Source organism: Schistocerca serialis, chromosome 11, assembly GCF_023864345.2.
Source record: "Schistocerca serialis cubense isolate TAMUIC-IGC-003099 chromosome 11, iqSchSeri2.2, whole genome shotgun sequence".
NCBI lineage: Eukaryota > Metazoa > Arthropoda > Insecta > Orthoptera > Acrididae > Schistocerca > Schistocerca serialis.
This window is the reverse complement of record NC_064648.1, coordinates 108,750,659-108,765,676: the sequence shown is the minus strand read 5'-3', so window position 1 is coordinate 108,765,676 and position 15,018 is coordinate 108,750,659. Positions and strand designations below refer to the sequence as shown.

General features: G+C 37.9%; 1 protein-coding gene across 1 annotated transcript in view; it reads right to left on the bottom strand.

The window, feature by feature from the left end:
* LOC126426502 (zinc finger protein 59-like) overlaps nt 1-14,446 on the bottom strand; it is a 97,486-nt gene extending 83,040 nt beyond the window's left edge. Inside the window, exons 1-2 of the mRNA XM_050088409.1 lie at nt 14,312-14,446; nt 12,291-12,377 (exon numbers count right to left, since the gene is read on the bottom strand). Of these exons, the coding sequence (XP_049944366.1) occupies nt 12,291-12,359 (69 nt within the window). The 5' untranslated portion in view covers nt 12,360-12,377; nt 14,312-14,446. The remainder of the gene's footprint in view (nt 1-12,290; nt 12,378-14,311) is intronic.
* Nucleotides 14,447-15,018: the final 572 nt, after the last annotated feature.

The window sequence follows — 15,018 nt, the reverse complement described above, 5'->3', positions numbered from 1 at the left end:
ATAAATTCTCTAAATACAGAGATTGGAACATGAGCACTGGACTACTGAAGCATCACAGGTTGCTACTGTTAAAAACAAATTCTGAAAGATAGGAACATACTTCTGCCTAACAAACCTGGTAAGGTGATCAAACATGATGTAACAGCCAATACACCCAGTATGGGGAATGTTGTGGAATAGGGTGAGGACCTGCAAATGTTAACAACATTACATAGTTACATGACAGCAGAGATCTGTACAGCAAATTCAAATGAAGCTAAATCCCCTGAATCCCCATGGCCAACCAGAAGTTGAACATATGAGACCCACCAAGACAGCCTATATAAGAAGTCTTCCATTAATTTATAAGCAAGATCATATCTTGCAAAACATGAAACAAAAAATGAAAACCCCAGAACTTCTGAACAAAAATGTTAGAAAAGGGATCAAAGACAACTCTACAAAGGGAAGTTGACAATGATGCATGTGGTAGCAAAACAGATGACAGTAACAGAAAAGTCATATTTACAATGCTTTGCCATAGAAAGTTTCTCCATTAAAGAACATAAAAATGTATTTCACATTTTTGGCTGCAGCATGGATACTAAAATGACAGATACATAATTGACTAAGGTGGGGACTGGAGGGAGAAGGAAAAACCAAACTTTTTCTACACAGTAGACCACTAGACCTGAAGTGGCAGTCATCAGATTAAATAAAACAAGTACATCTTGCAGCACAACCTCTGGCAATTGAAGTGTTCCTTTATGGAACAGTGGCTTTTCATGGGAATAGAAAAATGCACAGGTCATTTCAGTTTGTAAGAAGAGACACAGGAAACATGTTTGGAGCTAAAGACCTGAACAGCAGATAATTTTGTTCCCCTATATGATTTTCGAAAGAAAACAGTTCCTCTGCAAGAATAAAAAAGGATCCTACAGTCATTGATCAATTAAAATCAGTTGCTCTATTCACTCACAATTCTGCTGCAATGCAGTCAGCCAATACAATTTTGAATACCAGATAAATTATGCTGATCAGAAACATTCACAATTTGATCCAATGGCTGCCTAATATTAGCGAATTGTCTATGAAACAGACGTAAAAATTTATTTTGGCTGCACTGATGAGTTAAACCTGGATTTCTTGCATTTTATGGGCTGTCACCTTAACCATTATGGACACATCCCTGCAATAATAAGAACTTGACTGAAAATGGTATCTTGCAAATCATCCTCTTCAAGTTCCTTCAGATTTAGAGTATTTGGAGTTCAGTGCTGGAACATCAATTTCCTAAACCAGCACTATGCAGTTAGCAAACAACTACAAAAATTTGACTTTGATGATCACAAGATTTCTGAGTGCTGTCAACTAAAAAATATTTCCTAATTATTAACACAATTGCTGGTAATTGAGACTATAGCACAAAAGTGCCTTAATGAAAAAGCTGCTGGTTCGAATCTTCTAGTCGGAACTACTAATTTTTGAAAACTTCCATGTCTACTAACAACTCGCAAATTTAACAAATACTGAATTGTAACGGTTTAGTAAAAATTACATTTTTTTCAACATTCGACATATTAAAACAAAAATTTTGATACATTTCTGTGATATTTCTTTATTTTCAATTTGATGCTCTCCATTTTTGTACCAAATTGTAATTTTTCAACAATACTTGCATTTTTATGTAACTTTTACTTAAAAATAATTTTAATAAAGTATGATTCAGCATGATATAAAATTAACATTCGTTTTACATATGGAATGTAAATAAAACTAAAAGAACTGGTAGCAATTAGTCTTATCTGAACCACCAATTTTATGGTTTTTATACTGTTATCCTATGCACTCAGCTACAAACAACTATATAATAAATTTTTTATACTTACCAGCACTAACAAATCACCCAACTGCCAAATGCATTTCTTGTTTCTACTTCTATGGAGAACTGTGTCATACTGCTTTACAAAATTATTGGCTGGTCGCTGACCTTAAAATCCTGAACCTAAGATGAAAATCTATGAGGACATGCAAGTGGCATCCCCTTGGCAGCCCTGGAGGCATGCTTGGTTAGGGTAATTTTTAAAGTAATTGGTCCTGAAACCAGGAGTTACAGCCACAAATCTGAGACATAGCAACAGTTTTCATCTGTGGGTTTGTATGTGTACCAATGCAGTCTCACAGAATTGTTATTTGTGTTCATAAGATAATGAAGTAATTCTACAAATATACATGCTAAGACTATTTCTTCTGCTCCAAGACAGCACTTTAAACAATAGTGCACAGCCCCCACACCAAATGAACCATGGACACTGCCAAGGTAGGTTTGCTGGCATGTCAACCATATTGAAAACAGTTAGGTGCAAACACGAATAAGTATTATCTGAGGAGAAATCAAGCTAACACATGGTTCCTCAAGAGAGGCAAAAGCCTTTTCAGCAGTTGCAGGAGCAATGGTCTGTATGATCAACTGACCTGGCCTTGTAGCATTAACCAATTTCCTGTGCCAATACTGCAAGTAGATGAAAGCAAAGGGAAACCGCAGCTATGTTTGTTTTCTTCTTCTTAAGAGCATGCAGCTCTACTGTACAAAATTATCTTAGGCAAAATATTCTGGAGTTAAAATAATCCCCCATTCAGATCTACAGGTGGAGGCTATTAAGTAGGATGTTATCAGGAAAAGCAGGCCAGGCAGTCTATATGTCTGAGTGTGGAGTATTACATACCTTAGTAGGGTAAGTATGTATCACTAGGGGTAAGATAGATACTGCCTACAGGAAAATTAGAGAGACCTTTAGAGAAATGAGAAGCACTTGGATGAATATCAAGAGCTCAGACAGAAAACCAGTTCTAAGCAAAGAAGAGAAAGCAGAAATGTGGAAGGATTATATAGAGTGTCTATAGAAGGGCGATGTACTGGAGGGCAATATATGGAAATACAGCAGGATGTAGATGAAGATGAAATGGGAGAAATGATACTGTGTGACAAGTCTGACAAAGCCATGAAAGACCCTAGTCGAAACAAGGCCCTGCAAGTATACAACATTCCATTAGAACTACTGATAGCCTTCGAAGAGCCTAACCTGACAGAACTCTACTATGTGGTGAGTAGGATGTAAGAGATAGGTGAAATACCCTCAGACTTCAAGAAGAATATAATAATTCCAATCCCAAAGAAAGAAGGTTTTGACAGACGTGAAAATTACCAAACTATCAGTTGGGTAAGTCATGGCTGCAAAATACTAAAATGAATACATTACAGATGAATGGACAAAACCGGTAGAAACTGACCTTAGGAAAAATCAGTTTGGATTCCATAGAAATGTTTGAAAACATGAGGCAATACTGACCCTACAACCTGTCTTAGAACACAGATTAAGGAAAGGCAAACCTATATTTATAGCATTTGTAGACTTAGAGAAACCTTTTGACAATGTTGACTTGAATACTCTCTATCAAATTCTGAAGGTTTCAGAGGTCAAACACAGGGAAAAAAAGGCTATTTACAATTTGTACAGTAACCAGATGGCAGTTGTAAGAGTCAAAGGGCATGAAAGGGAAAGAACGGTTGGGAAGGGAGTGAGACAGGGTTGTAGCCTATCCCTGATGGTATTGAATCTGTATACTGAGCAAGCAGTTCAGAAAACAAAAGAAAAATTTGAAGCAGAAATTGAAATCCATGGAGAAGAAATGAAAACTCTGAGGTTCGCCAATTACATTTTAATTCTGTCGGAGACAGTGTCTTGAAAGGAGAATAGAAGATGAACACCAACAAAAGGAAAATGAGGATAATGGAATGTAGTCGAATTAAATTAGTGATGCTGAGGGATTAAGATTAGGAAATGAGACACAAAGTAGTACATGAGTTTTCCTATTTGGGGAGCAAAATAACTGATGATGTTCAAAGTAGACAGGATATAAAATGTAGGGTGGCAATGGCAAGTAATGTTTTTCTTGAGAAGACAAATTTGTTAACATTGAGTATAGATTTAAGTGTCAGGAAGTCTTTTATGAAAGTATTTGTATGGAGTGCAGTCTTGTATGGAAGTGGACGACACGGACGACAAACAGTTTAAACAAGAAGAGAATAGAAGCAAACATCAAACAATGGAAAATCCAGGATGGAATGTAACAATACCAGAGAAGGAAAGTTGCTACTCACCATATAGCAGAGACGCTGAGTCGCGATAGGCACAATAAAAAGATTCACACAATTAAGGCTTTCAGCCATTAAGGCCTTTGTCAGCAGTAGACACGTGCACCCTTGCACGCACGCTCGCACACTCACACACTCACACGATCGCAGTCTCAGAGAGCTGAGACCACAGCTTGGCAGTGTGGTCTCGGCTCTCTGCACGTACATGCGTGTGTTCACGTGTGTGCGTGCGTGTGCGTGAGTGTGTGCGCGTGTGTGTGCAAGAGAATAGAAGCTTTTGAAATGTGGTGCTGCTGAAGATTAGATGGGGAGGTACTGAATAGAATTGGGGAGATGATGAATTTATGGCACAACTTGACTAAAAGAAGGGATTGGTTGGTAGGACATGTTCTGAGGCATCAATGGATCCCCAACTTAGTATAGGAGGGCTGTGTGGAGGGTAAAAGTCAATGAGGGAGACCAAGAGATGAATACACTAAGCAGATTCAGAAGGACGTAGACTGCAGTTCATACTTTGAGATGAAGAAACTTGCACAGGATAGGGTAGTATGGAGAGTTGCACGAAACCAGTCTCTGGACTGAAAACAACAACAACAGCCTAGGAAGGTTAGAGACTTTAAATAGGAAATTGGATAGGTTGTATTCAGTTGTAGTACGAACTGAAGTGCAGTGGCAGAAAGGACAGGACTTCTGGTCAGGCCAGTACAGGATTATCAACAAAAAATCAAATAGGGGTCATGCAGGGAGAGCCCTAGTAATAAGCAACAAAATAGGCACTTGAGTAAGCTATTATCAACAGCAATGTCACTGAATTACCATAGCTGAAATAGGCATGAAGAAAATACAACAGTGGTAGATATTTGTATGGCAACCAGACCAGCAGATGGAATAGTAAAAAGTTTGATGAGTAATTATTCAATAGCTAAGGAAGATGACAGCCAATTCTAGAAGATAATTAAATTCAATAGTAGGAATAGGATGTAAAATAGTAAAGAGAACATCCAATGGCACAAATTACTGAAAGGGGGAAGCCGCCTGGTAGAATTTTGCACATTGCATGAATTAGTCACTGCAAACACTTTTTTCAAGTATCATGAAAGAAGCTGTGTATGTGGAATAACATGGAGAAACCAAAAGGTTTCAAACAGATTATGTAATGTCAAAAACAAAGATTTCGAAACAGGAATGTAAACTACAAAACATTTCCAGGGCTAGATGTGGACTCTGGCTAGAGTTACTTTTATTAACTGCAGAGTAACGTTGAAGAAATGGTAAAAGTAGAATTTAAGTACATGGGATTTGGATAAACTTACATGAACCAAAACTCATTGATGGTTTGAAAATGAGCATTAGGCAACAAGTGATAAATAGAGGGTAAGTATACACTGGGTGATGAATAGGCAGCTTTGAGATGAAACAGTGAAGGCAGGAGGAAACATAGGTAAAAAGTAAGGCCTAGTAGGAATACCTTCACAACTCATGAGATACTGAATTTAATTGATGAGAAGAGAAAATACAAACATGTAGCTATTTAAGCAGACAAAAGGGAATACAGACATTACTGGAATGATGTTGACAGAACATGCAATATGGCTAAACAAGAATGGTTGTAAGGCAAAGGGGAACAAACATGCGCAAGAAAGGGGAAAGGAAGTAGTTGTAGACAAGACTGTAAATATCATAATATGACCAGAATTTGATACAGCACTAAATGAGCGAAGTAGTAACAAGGCCATTGCAGTTGATGACATTCCCTCAGAATTATTGGGATACATGGGAAAGCCATCCATGACAAAATTATTCCACTTTTGTGCAAGACATGAGATAGTTGACGTACAGTCATACATCAACCAGAATGTAATAATTCAAATTTGAAGAAAGGCAGGTGCTAACAGCTGTGAATATTATCAGATTAATATGACATGCTTGCAAGAATGGAAAAGATTTTAGAGGGTTAACCTTACATAAGATCACTTTGGGTACCAGAAACATGTAACACAAGGCAATACTGCTACTATGACTTACCTTAGAAGATGAGTTAAATGAAAACAAAATTGTGTTTACAGCTTTTGCAGATTTACTGAAATGCTTTTGAGAATGTGGAGTTCACTGCACTCTTTGGAATTTGGGCAGCAGCAGAATAAATAGACAGGAAACAAAAGTTTGTTTGCAACTTTCACAGAAACCAGGCACCAGTTTTAAGACTTTAAAGACATGGAAGGGAAGCATTGAGCAGGAAATGAGACAGGCTTCTAGCCTACATCTGATATGCATTCTGTACGACGAAGACACGAAGGAAATCTGGAAAAAAGTAGAGCAAACTGCGTGTTTACCAATGATAATGTAATTCTATCAAACAAAACAGGCATCTTGAAACTCTCAATGAAGGGATGTGTGGGCAGTATAACTCTGAAGAGTAAAATTGGCTATTATCACTAAAGGAGATTGTATGACAAACATCAATAAAAGCAATGGAATCTAGCTGAAATATATCAGGCAATGTTGTTTCGACTATAAAATGAGACATTAGAAGTAGTAGACAACTTTCGCTATTTGGCCATCAAAGTAACTGACAATGGCCGAAGTACGAAAGAAATAAAGTGAAGACTAGCAATATCAATGAACATGTGCCTAATAAAGAGGACTGTTCACATCTAATATAAATTTAAGTGTTAGGAAGTCTTTTCTGAAGATATTTGCATTGAAGCCCTGTATGGAAGTCAAACACAGATGATAGGCAATTCAGACAAGATGAGAATGGAAGCATCTGAAATGTGATGCGGAAGAATGCTGAAGATTTGATGGGTAAACAAAACAGCAAATGAGGGAGGAACATAGGGACCAATTTCACTAACACAAGGAACCTGTTAATAGCACAAATTCTGAGGCTTTTAGGGATAGTAAAGTTGGTAATGGAGGGATATGTGAGGGTAAAAAGTGTAGAGGGATACTATGGCTTGAAGACAAGAAGCAAGCTCAAATGGATGTAGGAGGTGACAGTCATCAGAGATTAAGAGGTTTGTGAAGGGTAGTCTAGCATGGGCAAGTGCATAAAGCCAATCTATATTATATTCACCAAAATTGAGCCATAACATAACACTGCTTAATTTCATACAGCCACACAAATTCTAGAATTACCTGTTGGTTCACTTGCTCATTGATTCAAAAATCTGTCAACAGTTCTTTTAAGAAGACAATTTTGAATATATTACAAAAAATTGTCACATATTTTAAGTCTATGACACTTCTAAAGAATAAATGACTCATTCTTTTCAGAGTGGCCTTCTCAGTGACAGTCAGTAAGGTGCATTTCAATGGTAGTGATCTAAAAGTTATATGAATGATCAGTGACAAGAAATTTGAAAATTTATTAGCATATTGCACTTCATTTTCCTATGCTGCTACTTTGAATCCTATTTCCTACTCCCATAATCTTTATTTACTTATCGGTAACTATTTTATACGAAATGCGCTTCATCATATAAAAAAAACAATAGTGTAGTGAAATCAGTGGGTACAACCAGAATCTTTAATATTGAAATCAACAATACCCACACCATACAACTAATTGTAACATGGATTTTCTATTAGCCAATCACACAGTTTTATTTTGGAATTTTAAAATGATGTGGATGAAGCAGGGAGGGAATCATAAATAAAACTTTTGAGGTCATTCACTTTGTGAGAGTTTCCTGTTCTTGCTAGCCCATGCCTTGGGATGTGGATGTTTGCATTACTTACAGTATCTTCTTTGTAAACTGCATCCTCACAACACATTCCTTACCATTCTTCCTAATGCCAACAGCAGAGTCATAGAGATATCAAAAACTATTAGTATTCTAAGCCTGGTAAACAAATACAGGCACCACTATATGTTCTGCCTAACATATTCCACAGATTTTTTTATGCCACTGATATCAGCAGAATAAACAGGTATCTGACAAAGGAACCAAAATATGACATACAGAGCATGTTACAACCAAACACTACTCTCAGTTTACACATAAGGTACAACAATCTTGAGAGCTTTTCTTCCAGATTTGGTTGTGTTTTTCCCAGTTCACTTTCCCATCAACATGAAATTTGGCACATTTACTTTCTATACTGATTCACAGATATGTACAATGAAAGCGTGTTAAAAATTTAGATTCTGGACAAAGCCCATCTTCTGAAATAAAAAAAAACACACACACACACACACACACACACACACACACACTCACACACACACACACACACACACGTATGAGGCAGCACGGGGCAGGGAGAGAGGGACAGCAATGTAAAGGTGGGAGGAGGGGTGGGGGGAAGATAATGTGTTCTCTGTCACACCATGCAAGGATGTGGCAGAGACAGTATGGGTTGCTAACGGCAGTTTTGGGAAGCTGTACTGTGGGAGGGGAAGGGGAGAAGAGAAACTGAGAAAGGGAAAACAATAACTGCACAGTGCACTTGGAGAGGGAGTGTGTGTGTGTGTGTGTGTGTGTGTGTGTGTGTGTGTGTGTGTGTGTGTGTGTGTGTGTGTGTGTGTGTTTGGGTTTTTAATTGTATTTTCGTGTTAGTGGTCATGTTTACGTAATGACGTCATAGGTGCCATATTGGAGTCGTAGTGTATGGTTGCTTCTGCCATATTTGTGATGTCATGGATCAAAGTAGATGGGTGTAATTGGACACTTCTGTATTTGTGACTGACTAGACAAGGCATGGGAGATCTGTTTCTGGGATAATGCTCGAAAGGAAATTTTAGGCTGTGCAGGCCTCAGTGTGACCCTTAGTATATTCCTTGCAACCACATTGTTTCCCAATATTGTTAGCTGATGGAGTCTCCTTACAATTCCTTTCCCCATAACACACTGTATCAGAAAAAATCTACCTTACACTCCTTCAAATTCTTTCATCACCACCACTACTAGCACCACTAGTGGTATCAACTGCAGTAGTAGAAGTACTGCCAGTATTAACTTTTAGTTCATAGTATTATTCACTGACATTGCTAATTGAGACACCCAAATCATTGTAATACTATTTGTCATATTAAAACTTAGTTTCAGGAAAATATGATACAAAAAGCGTACAGTATTTGTGAAACCGTGGTCCAATTTAATAGAGGGTCTGATGGAACTAATCAGATCAGGTTCAATAAGCAAACCAATAAGATCATAAAAATGTCATCAACGAATCTTGATCTGGTGAAGGGTGTGTGATTCTGGGTGGTTAGAAAGGAATCCTCTAGGTGGCATATGAATGAACTGGCAGAACATGGTGCCATACAAATGCCCTTTGATGTTCTGTAGATTTGTTTGTAGGCGGTGCCTTCAATGGAGAATTGTGGGTGAGAATCTAGTTGGTCATGGCGACCAGGAAGGGGCTGTAGGTTAGGAGAGAGTCAGACACTGGGAAAGGTACTGTTCAGTAACAGAAAGCCATGGGTGTTGGAGGATGTAATCATAGAGGGTGATAGCACTGACAATGATGAGCAGGGTGCCAAATGGTATAGGAGCAGGAACTGTGAAGCTCAGTGAAGGAAATGATTGGTGTCTTTTGTGGCAGGGTAGGTTGAAGATGAGCAAAGATTCCATCTTTGGGAGCACATTAAAAAAACGCACACACATAACAAGCTTTTCTAAATTGTGCAAATGGAAACTCTTCGTACAACATATCAGTCATCCCCATAAACCTCAACGTCCACTAGTCTGTATGCTCCACCCCACCTATTCCCTACCTTGCTCTCATTCTAGCACTGCACACACCTATCCCACAACTCCACCCCCCCCCCCCCATGCCCCACACAGCCTCCCAACACTGCACCTACCAGCCCTATTCTGTCCCCACATGTCCTTGACCAATACCACAGGCAGCACAGCATCACCTCCACCCCTGCCCTGCTATCCCTCACTTCCCACCCCACAGCACCTCTTTATCTCTCACTCCAACAGATTTCTACTCACATTAGATGTGTTCATGCCCTAGTGTTGTTCTGTATTTCATATGAATTACTTTGTCCAAAAGCTTAAATATTTGGCAGTCAATTCATTCTACCTACCTGCAACCTAAGGTCTCCTCAATGTGTTGAGTTGGAACGCACGCTTTGTATATCATTACTCTATCCTGACATTTCCCATGTTTGATTTTAATTTCTCTGTTCTTTGGAAAACACAACTGAAGCAACTGAGTTTTGTTTGTCACCATTGGTCCAGTTCAGATACAACCCCACATGAAAAGCTTGAACAGCGATTGCTCAGTTACACAGCTTTGAGCTAATGGCAAAACAGATACATTTACAATACAGATGTAACACATGATATGAAGGTGCAATATAGTCCTCACTTCCGTAGTTATTCCAAAAATAAGTGATAAGAAGATTGGTACAGTGAAGGCATGTGTGCTATATCTACAACTACTTGCCTTAACCAACTGCTGACATTTTGATATCAATGCACAAACTACAATACCACTAGAAGAATGAATAACCTGAATATGAGCACGACACTACACACACTGAGTTCATAGAAAGAAAGGTAAGTGAGAAATTCGAAGCACAAAGGTTTTCTTCTTTTGGGGGGGGGGGGGGGGGGGGGGAGGAAGGTCCTACTTGACGCAGACTTTGGCAGCTGACGCTAACAAAAACCTGACAAGGCTACTTTTATAACATGACATTGTCTAGCATGAGTGTACATTTGTGTTTTCACTGCTTCTAGAGAAACTCTCAAGATGAATGATTCAGAGCAAATGACATCTTTACAGTGTCACAGGAGTGTTTTGATCTAGCTACATGAAACAAATTACAGCGCTTTGATGAAGAAAGAAATGAAGGATATATTTTCAAAACCAGCTCGATGAGGAGTGAATTTTCCATAAAATGTTGATGGCCACACACTGGAAAACTGAAAATCCTGCTAATCTCAGAAAAAATTAATCAAGGAGTGAGCTCTAACAGTAACTTCAGCATGTTTTAATTTGCCTGACGCTGACAGTGACATTCTGCTATAATTACTTCTTTTATGATCACCAAACCTGTAAGCATATGTTGTATGTTACAGACGTGTCATACTTGAGCCCACACAGTTTAACTCTGTGATTATATTCAGATTTAAGTAATTTATTTGATACTAAATATTTAGAGTAGTAATGTGAAGATCTACTGGTTAAAGAGCACTGCAAACATTCCAACATTCTGTAGTTAAAACTATAACACTCCTTTTTTCCTTTTAGTTTCAGCATTACCACCATTTCTTTTTAGGGTTGTACATTACACTACCAACTGCTGTTTCATTTAATAGTATTTAAGCTCCTCAAAGGATTTCAACAACTCTTGGTCCCCTACCATTTCCCTATGTTTAATAGATTCTGAATACCTACTGACAAAACAAAAACAGATCAAGAACGGTAGTATCGCTAACGATAACTTTGAGGGTATAAAACCAATTAGATGAACAATAGGAAAAATTATACACCAGGAAAGAAATATTGTAGGTCGTGAGTTTAGATTTCTCCATCATGCACCATGACGAATAGACTGCCAAATATTGTCTTTGCAATAAATCCACATATATATCCCTCTTGTCTGAGAAAGCAACACTGGTCAACTTAAAAAAACTGACCACAAATATAGCATATGATCAATTCGTCCAGCAAACCATTCAACTGAACTACAGTAGTAGCTAAATCATCTGCACTCTATCAAGTGGAGTCCACTCATATATTACTTTATCATATCCATTAATAATACCTCTTTCTAAAAAAGGAACAAATCTAGACATTAACAACACACCGAACTAAATCTCAAAGCAGAAAATTAATTTGTAACAAGTGATTGCTAATGTCACAACTCAAGAACGTTTGACAATTTCCTAGTAGACAGCAAACATGTGATCATTGACTACTGGGATGCCAACATCACACTAACATTAAGCTGCAGAAATTTTTTAACATATTAAATATTAGCGAGCAGCATCATATACTACAAGACACCAACCCATTGCAAATATGTTGCACACCCAACACTCACAACTTCGTTTGGTCAAGAAGCAAAACCAACAGTCAATACCAAATTTTTCATCTGACAAACAACAGGACATGTAATCTGCTTGTTTACACACCACACTGCACAAAGAAATTAATGAAACAATGGTAAAAAATACAAGAAGCTATTTACCAAGGATTCTGGTTCAGCATATATTTCACTCTTCTCTTTTTTCACCCAACTAGTTCCCTTGCAGTCCATGATTGCCCTCCTAAGCCACTGAAAAACAAGAAAGCAAAAGTTATATGTTTACATTGTTATTATTCGACATAGTGCACAGGCAGTATTTTCTGGCTGCAGCAAATGAGTCGATGCATATGAAAAATTTAAAAATGGCTGAGGGACAAAGAACCTGACAAAATGAACTGATTTACAACTTGCTGGTTATGAGGGCTCTGAAGCCTCAGTGTCATTAATGGTAAACAAAACTCAATTTGAGAGAAAACAAAAACCCCCACACAGTGGAAACAAATGACTTTCAGTTACTGCTGTTACTTAGTAGCATTTGCTTGTGGTAATCAGTCTTATTCTGAATATGGTAGCTGACTCTTTTTCCACATAAATTTCTAAGTGTCATGTGAAGCAACTAAGATAAAGTGAATTTACCAGACAAATCTATTTACTGTAGACAATTTTACATATGAAAAATAAAAGATTAAAATTAGCCTTGAGCTATATCGAAGCCTGTTAATGTATCCTGCAAATTCCTTAATATATAGAATAATGTAAGAGGTTTATAATTATGTTCTTAACAACATATGCAAGAACAGAAAAGAATTATTTCTCAATCATACTGGCTGCATTTTCAATCAATCTATAAACCCATATTTGCTCATGGTATTCAGAAAAGCAGAACATGAAAATCCACCCATACAGACAGAACTTTCTTTTTTTCAGTCAGTTTAGTATGTATTTTTAAAAACTGTTTCCTTATACAGTGATCCATATTCAACGTTATCAACTCAATATAGAGCAATGCTGCAATCTTTACCCAGTCACTAAAAAACACACACTGCTGCCTGCACGTTGCATAGAAAAACAAATGATTCTTGACTGTCAAGATTTAACAACGATTAAATTCCTCTAACAAGACTTAGTGAAATTACTTTCTCATAAGCGTACCCATGACAATGTTCTGTGGTTTTCGTATGCTTTTGTCGGTGGCAATTACACATACCCATTAGGCCTTACAGAGTCAATTACATTCCCATATCCTTCCACAGATTGAAACGTGCACACTACTACAAACAGCAGTTAACACTATTTACTAAACTATGGAGCACATAGGCACATTGAAAATCCATGGAAAACGCAACACAGTGAATTCCCTCTACAGCATTCTCTTTCATACCAACATAACCAATCCCTGATACTCTGTATTAACGTATACTAACGAATCTGATGTATCGGCAGTACAACTGTTTGCGCTACAACCCGGGCGAACTACAGATCAGATTACAGTGAGCTCTTACTGTCCCTATTCCTTCCTTCACAAATATTGTTACCGAACTTCGCATGCACAATACAAGTAAATATAACAATATGAATGCAGCGTGTGTGTGAACTTAATGAGGGCCTTTTTTCGTCCATGACAAAGTATTTCACAATGACCTTCACTTTCTCTAACCACCACAGCATATAGACACTTTTCCGGTAATTACAGACAACACATCAAAATATCTGGCGGTTCTTTTGCTAAATCACGGGAAACATTTAGCAATTTTATCGGACAGTACGAAAACAGCAAGCACATTACATACCCACGCGTCGATCTGGTGTTCTTCGTAATTGCCGAACAGCACAGGTACGTAATGTGCGCTAATATGTTTGTCTAAACACTAGTCACCTCCTGCTCGCAATGCGGAAACACAAGCTCACTGAAAATAACAAGTGTTTGGTTCTGATACACATAACCTGAAATAACTACTTACGAAATTCTAAGGCTATCTCAAACCATAACCAGAAGCGCCAAGGATGATACAAGAATTAAATGTGGAACAAACTTATCGTTCAAATGTGCCCAATAAATGAAATTAAACTAATATTATAATTGTACGAACAGTTCCTATAGCATCATTACAAGGCATTGGCAAACTACTTCATTCGACGCAGCTAGCTGTAATGATAATAAAAATTAAGTATTGACTTAGTACCACACTCAATATGTGTCTTTCCGTGATTTCCTGTCTCCACCATCAAATCACTCACATATTACACAGAAAACGCAACACAATACCGTACAAACGCATGACACGAACTACTAAACTCTACAGTCGTCTGCTGCTGTGGTCAAAGTCAATCAATGCGGAAGAAGGATCCTACCAAGGAGGTCGTTCTAACATTCTTGGAATCAGAACTGCATATCTGCTAGGAAAAAATTAAAGTCGTTTGTTGGTTAATTTGGGGGAGAGGACCAAACAGTGAGGTCATCGGTCCCGTTGCTGAAGGAAGTCGGCCGTGCCTTTTCGAAAGAACTGTCCTGGCATTTGCGTGAAGCGATTTAGGGAAGTCACTGAAAACCCAATCAGGAAGCCTGGACTCGGGTTTGAACCGTGGTCCTCCGGAATGCGAATTCATTGTGCTATAAATGCGCCACCTCGCTGTTTCATGAAAGTCGTACGGGAAACTGTGTGTTTTTTATTAATTTTTTTCATAGTTGCAAGTATGGTTTCGAAATCTACAAATAATTCTACAGTATTTATGGATACTATGGTCACACAATTTAAAAAACAAAAACATTGTTCACCCAATCGGCTATATTGCAAAGCTTCAACTAAAACAATATTGCGAAAAATATATGCTGTACTTACTAAATTTTAAAAATAATACTACTAACGAGAACAGAGACTCTCATGGCTTG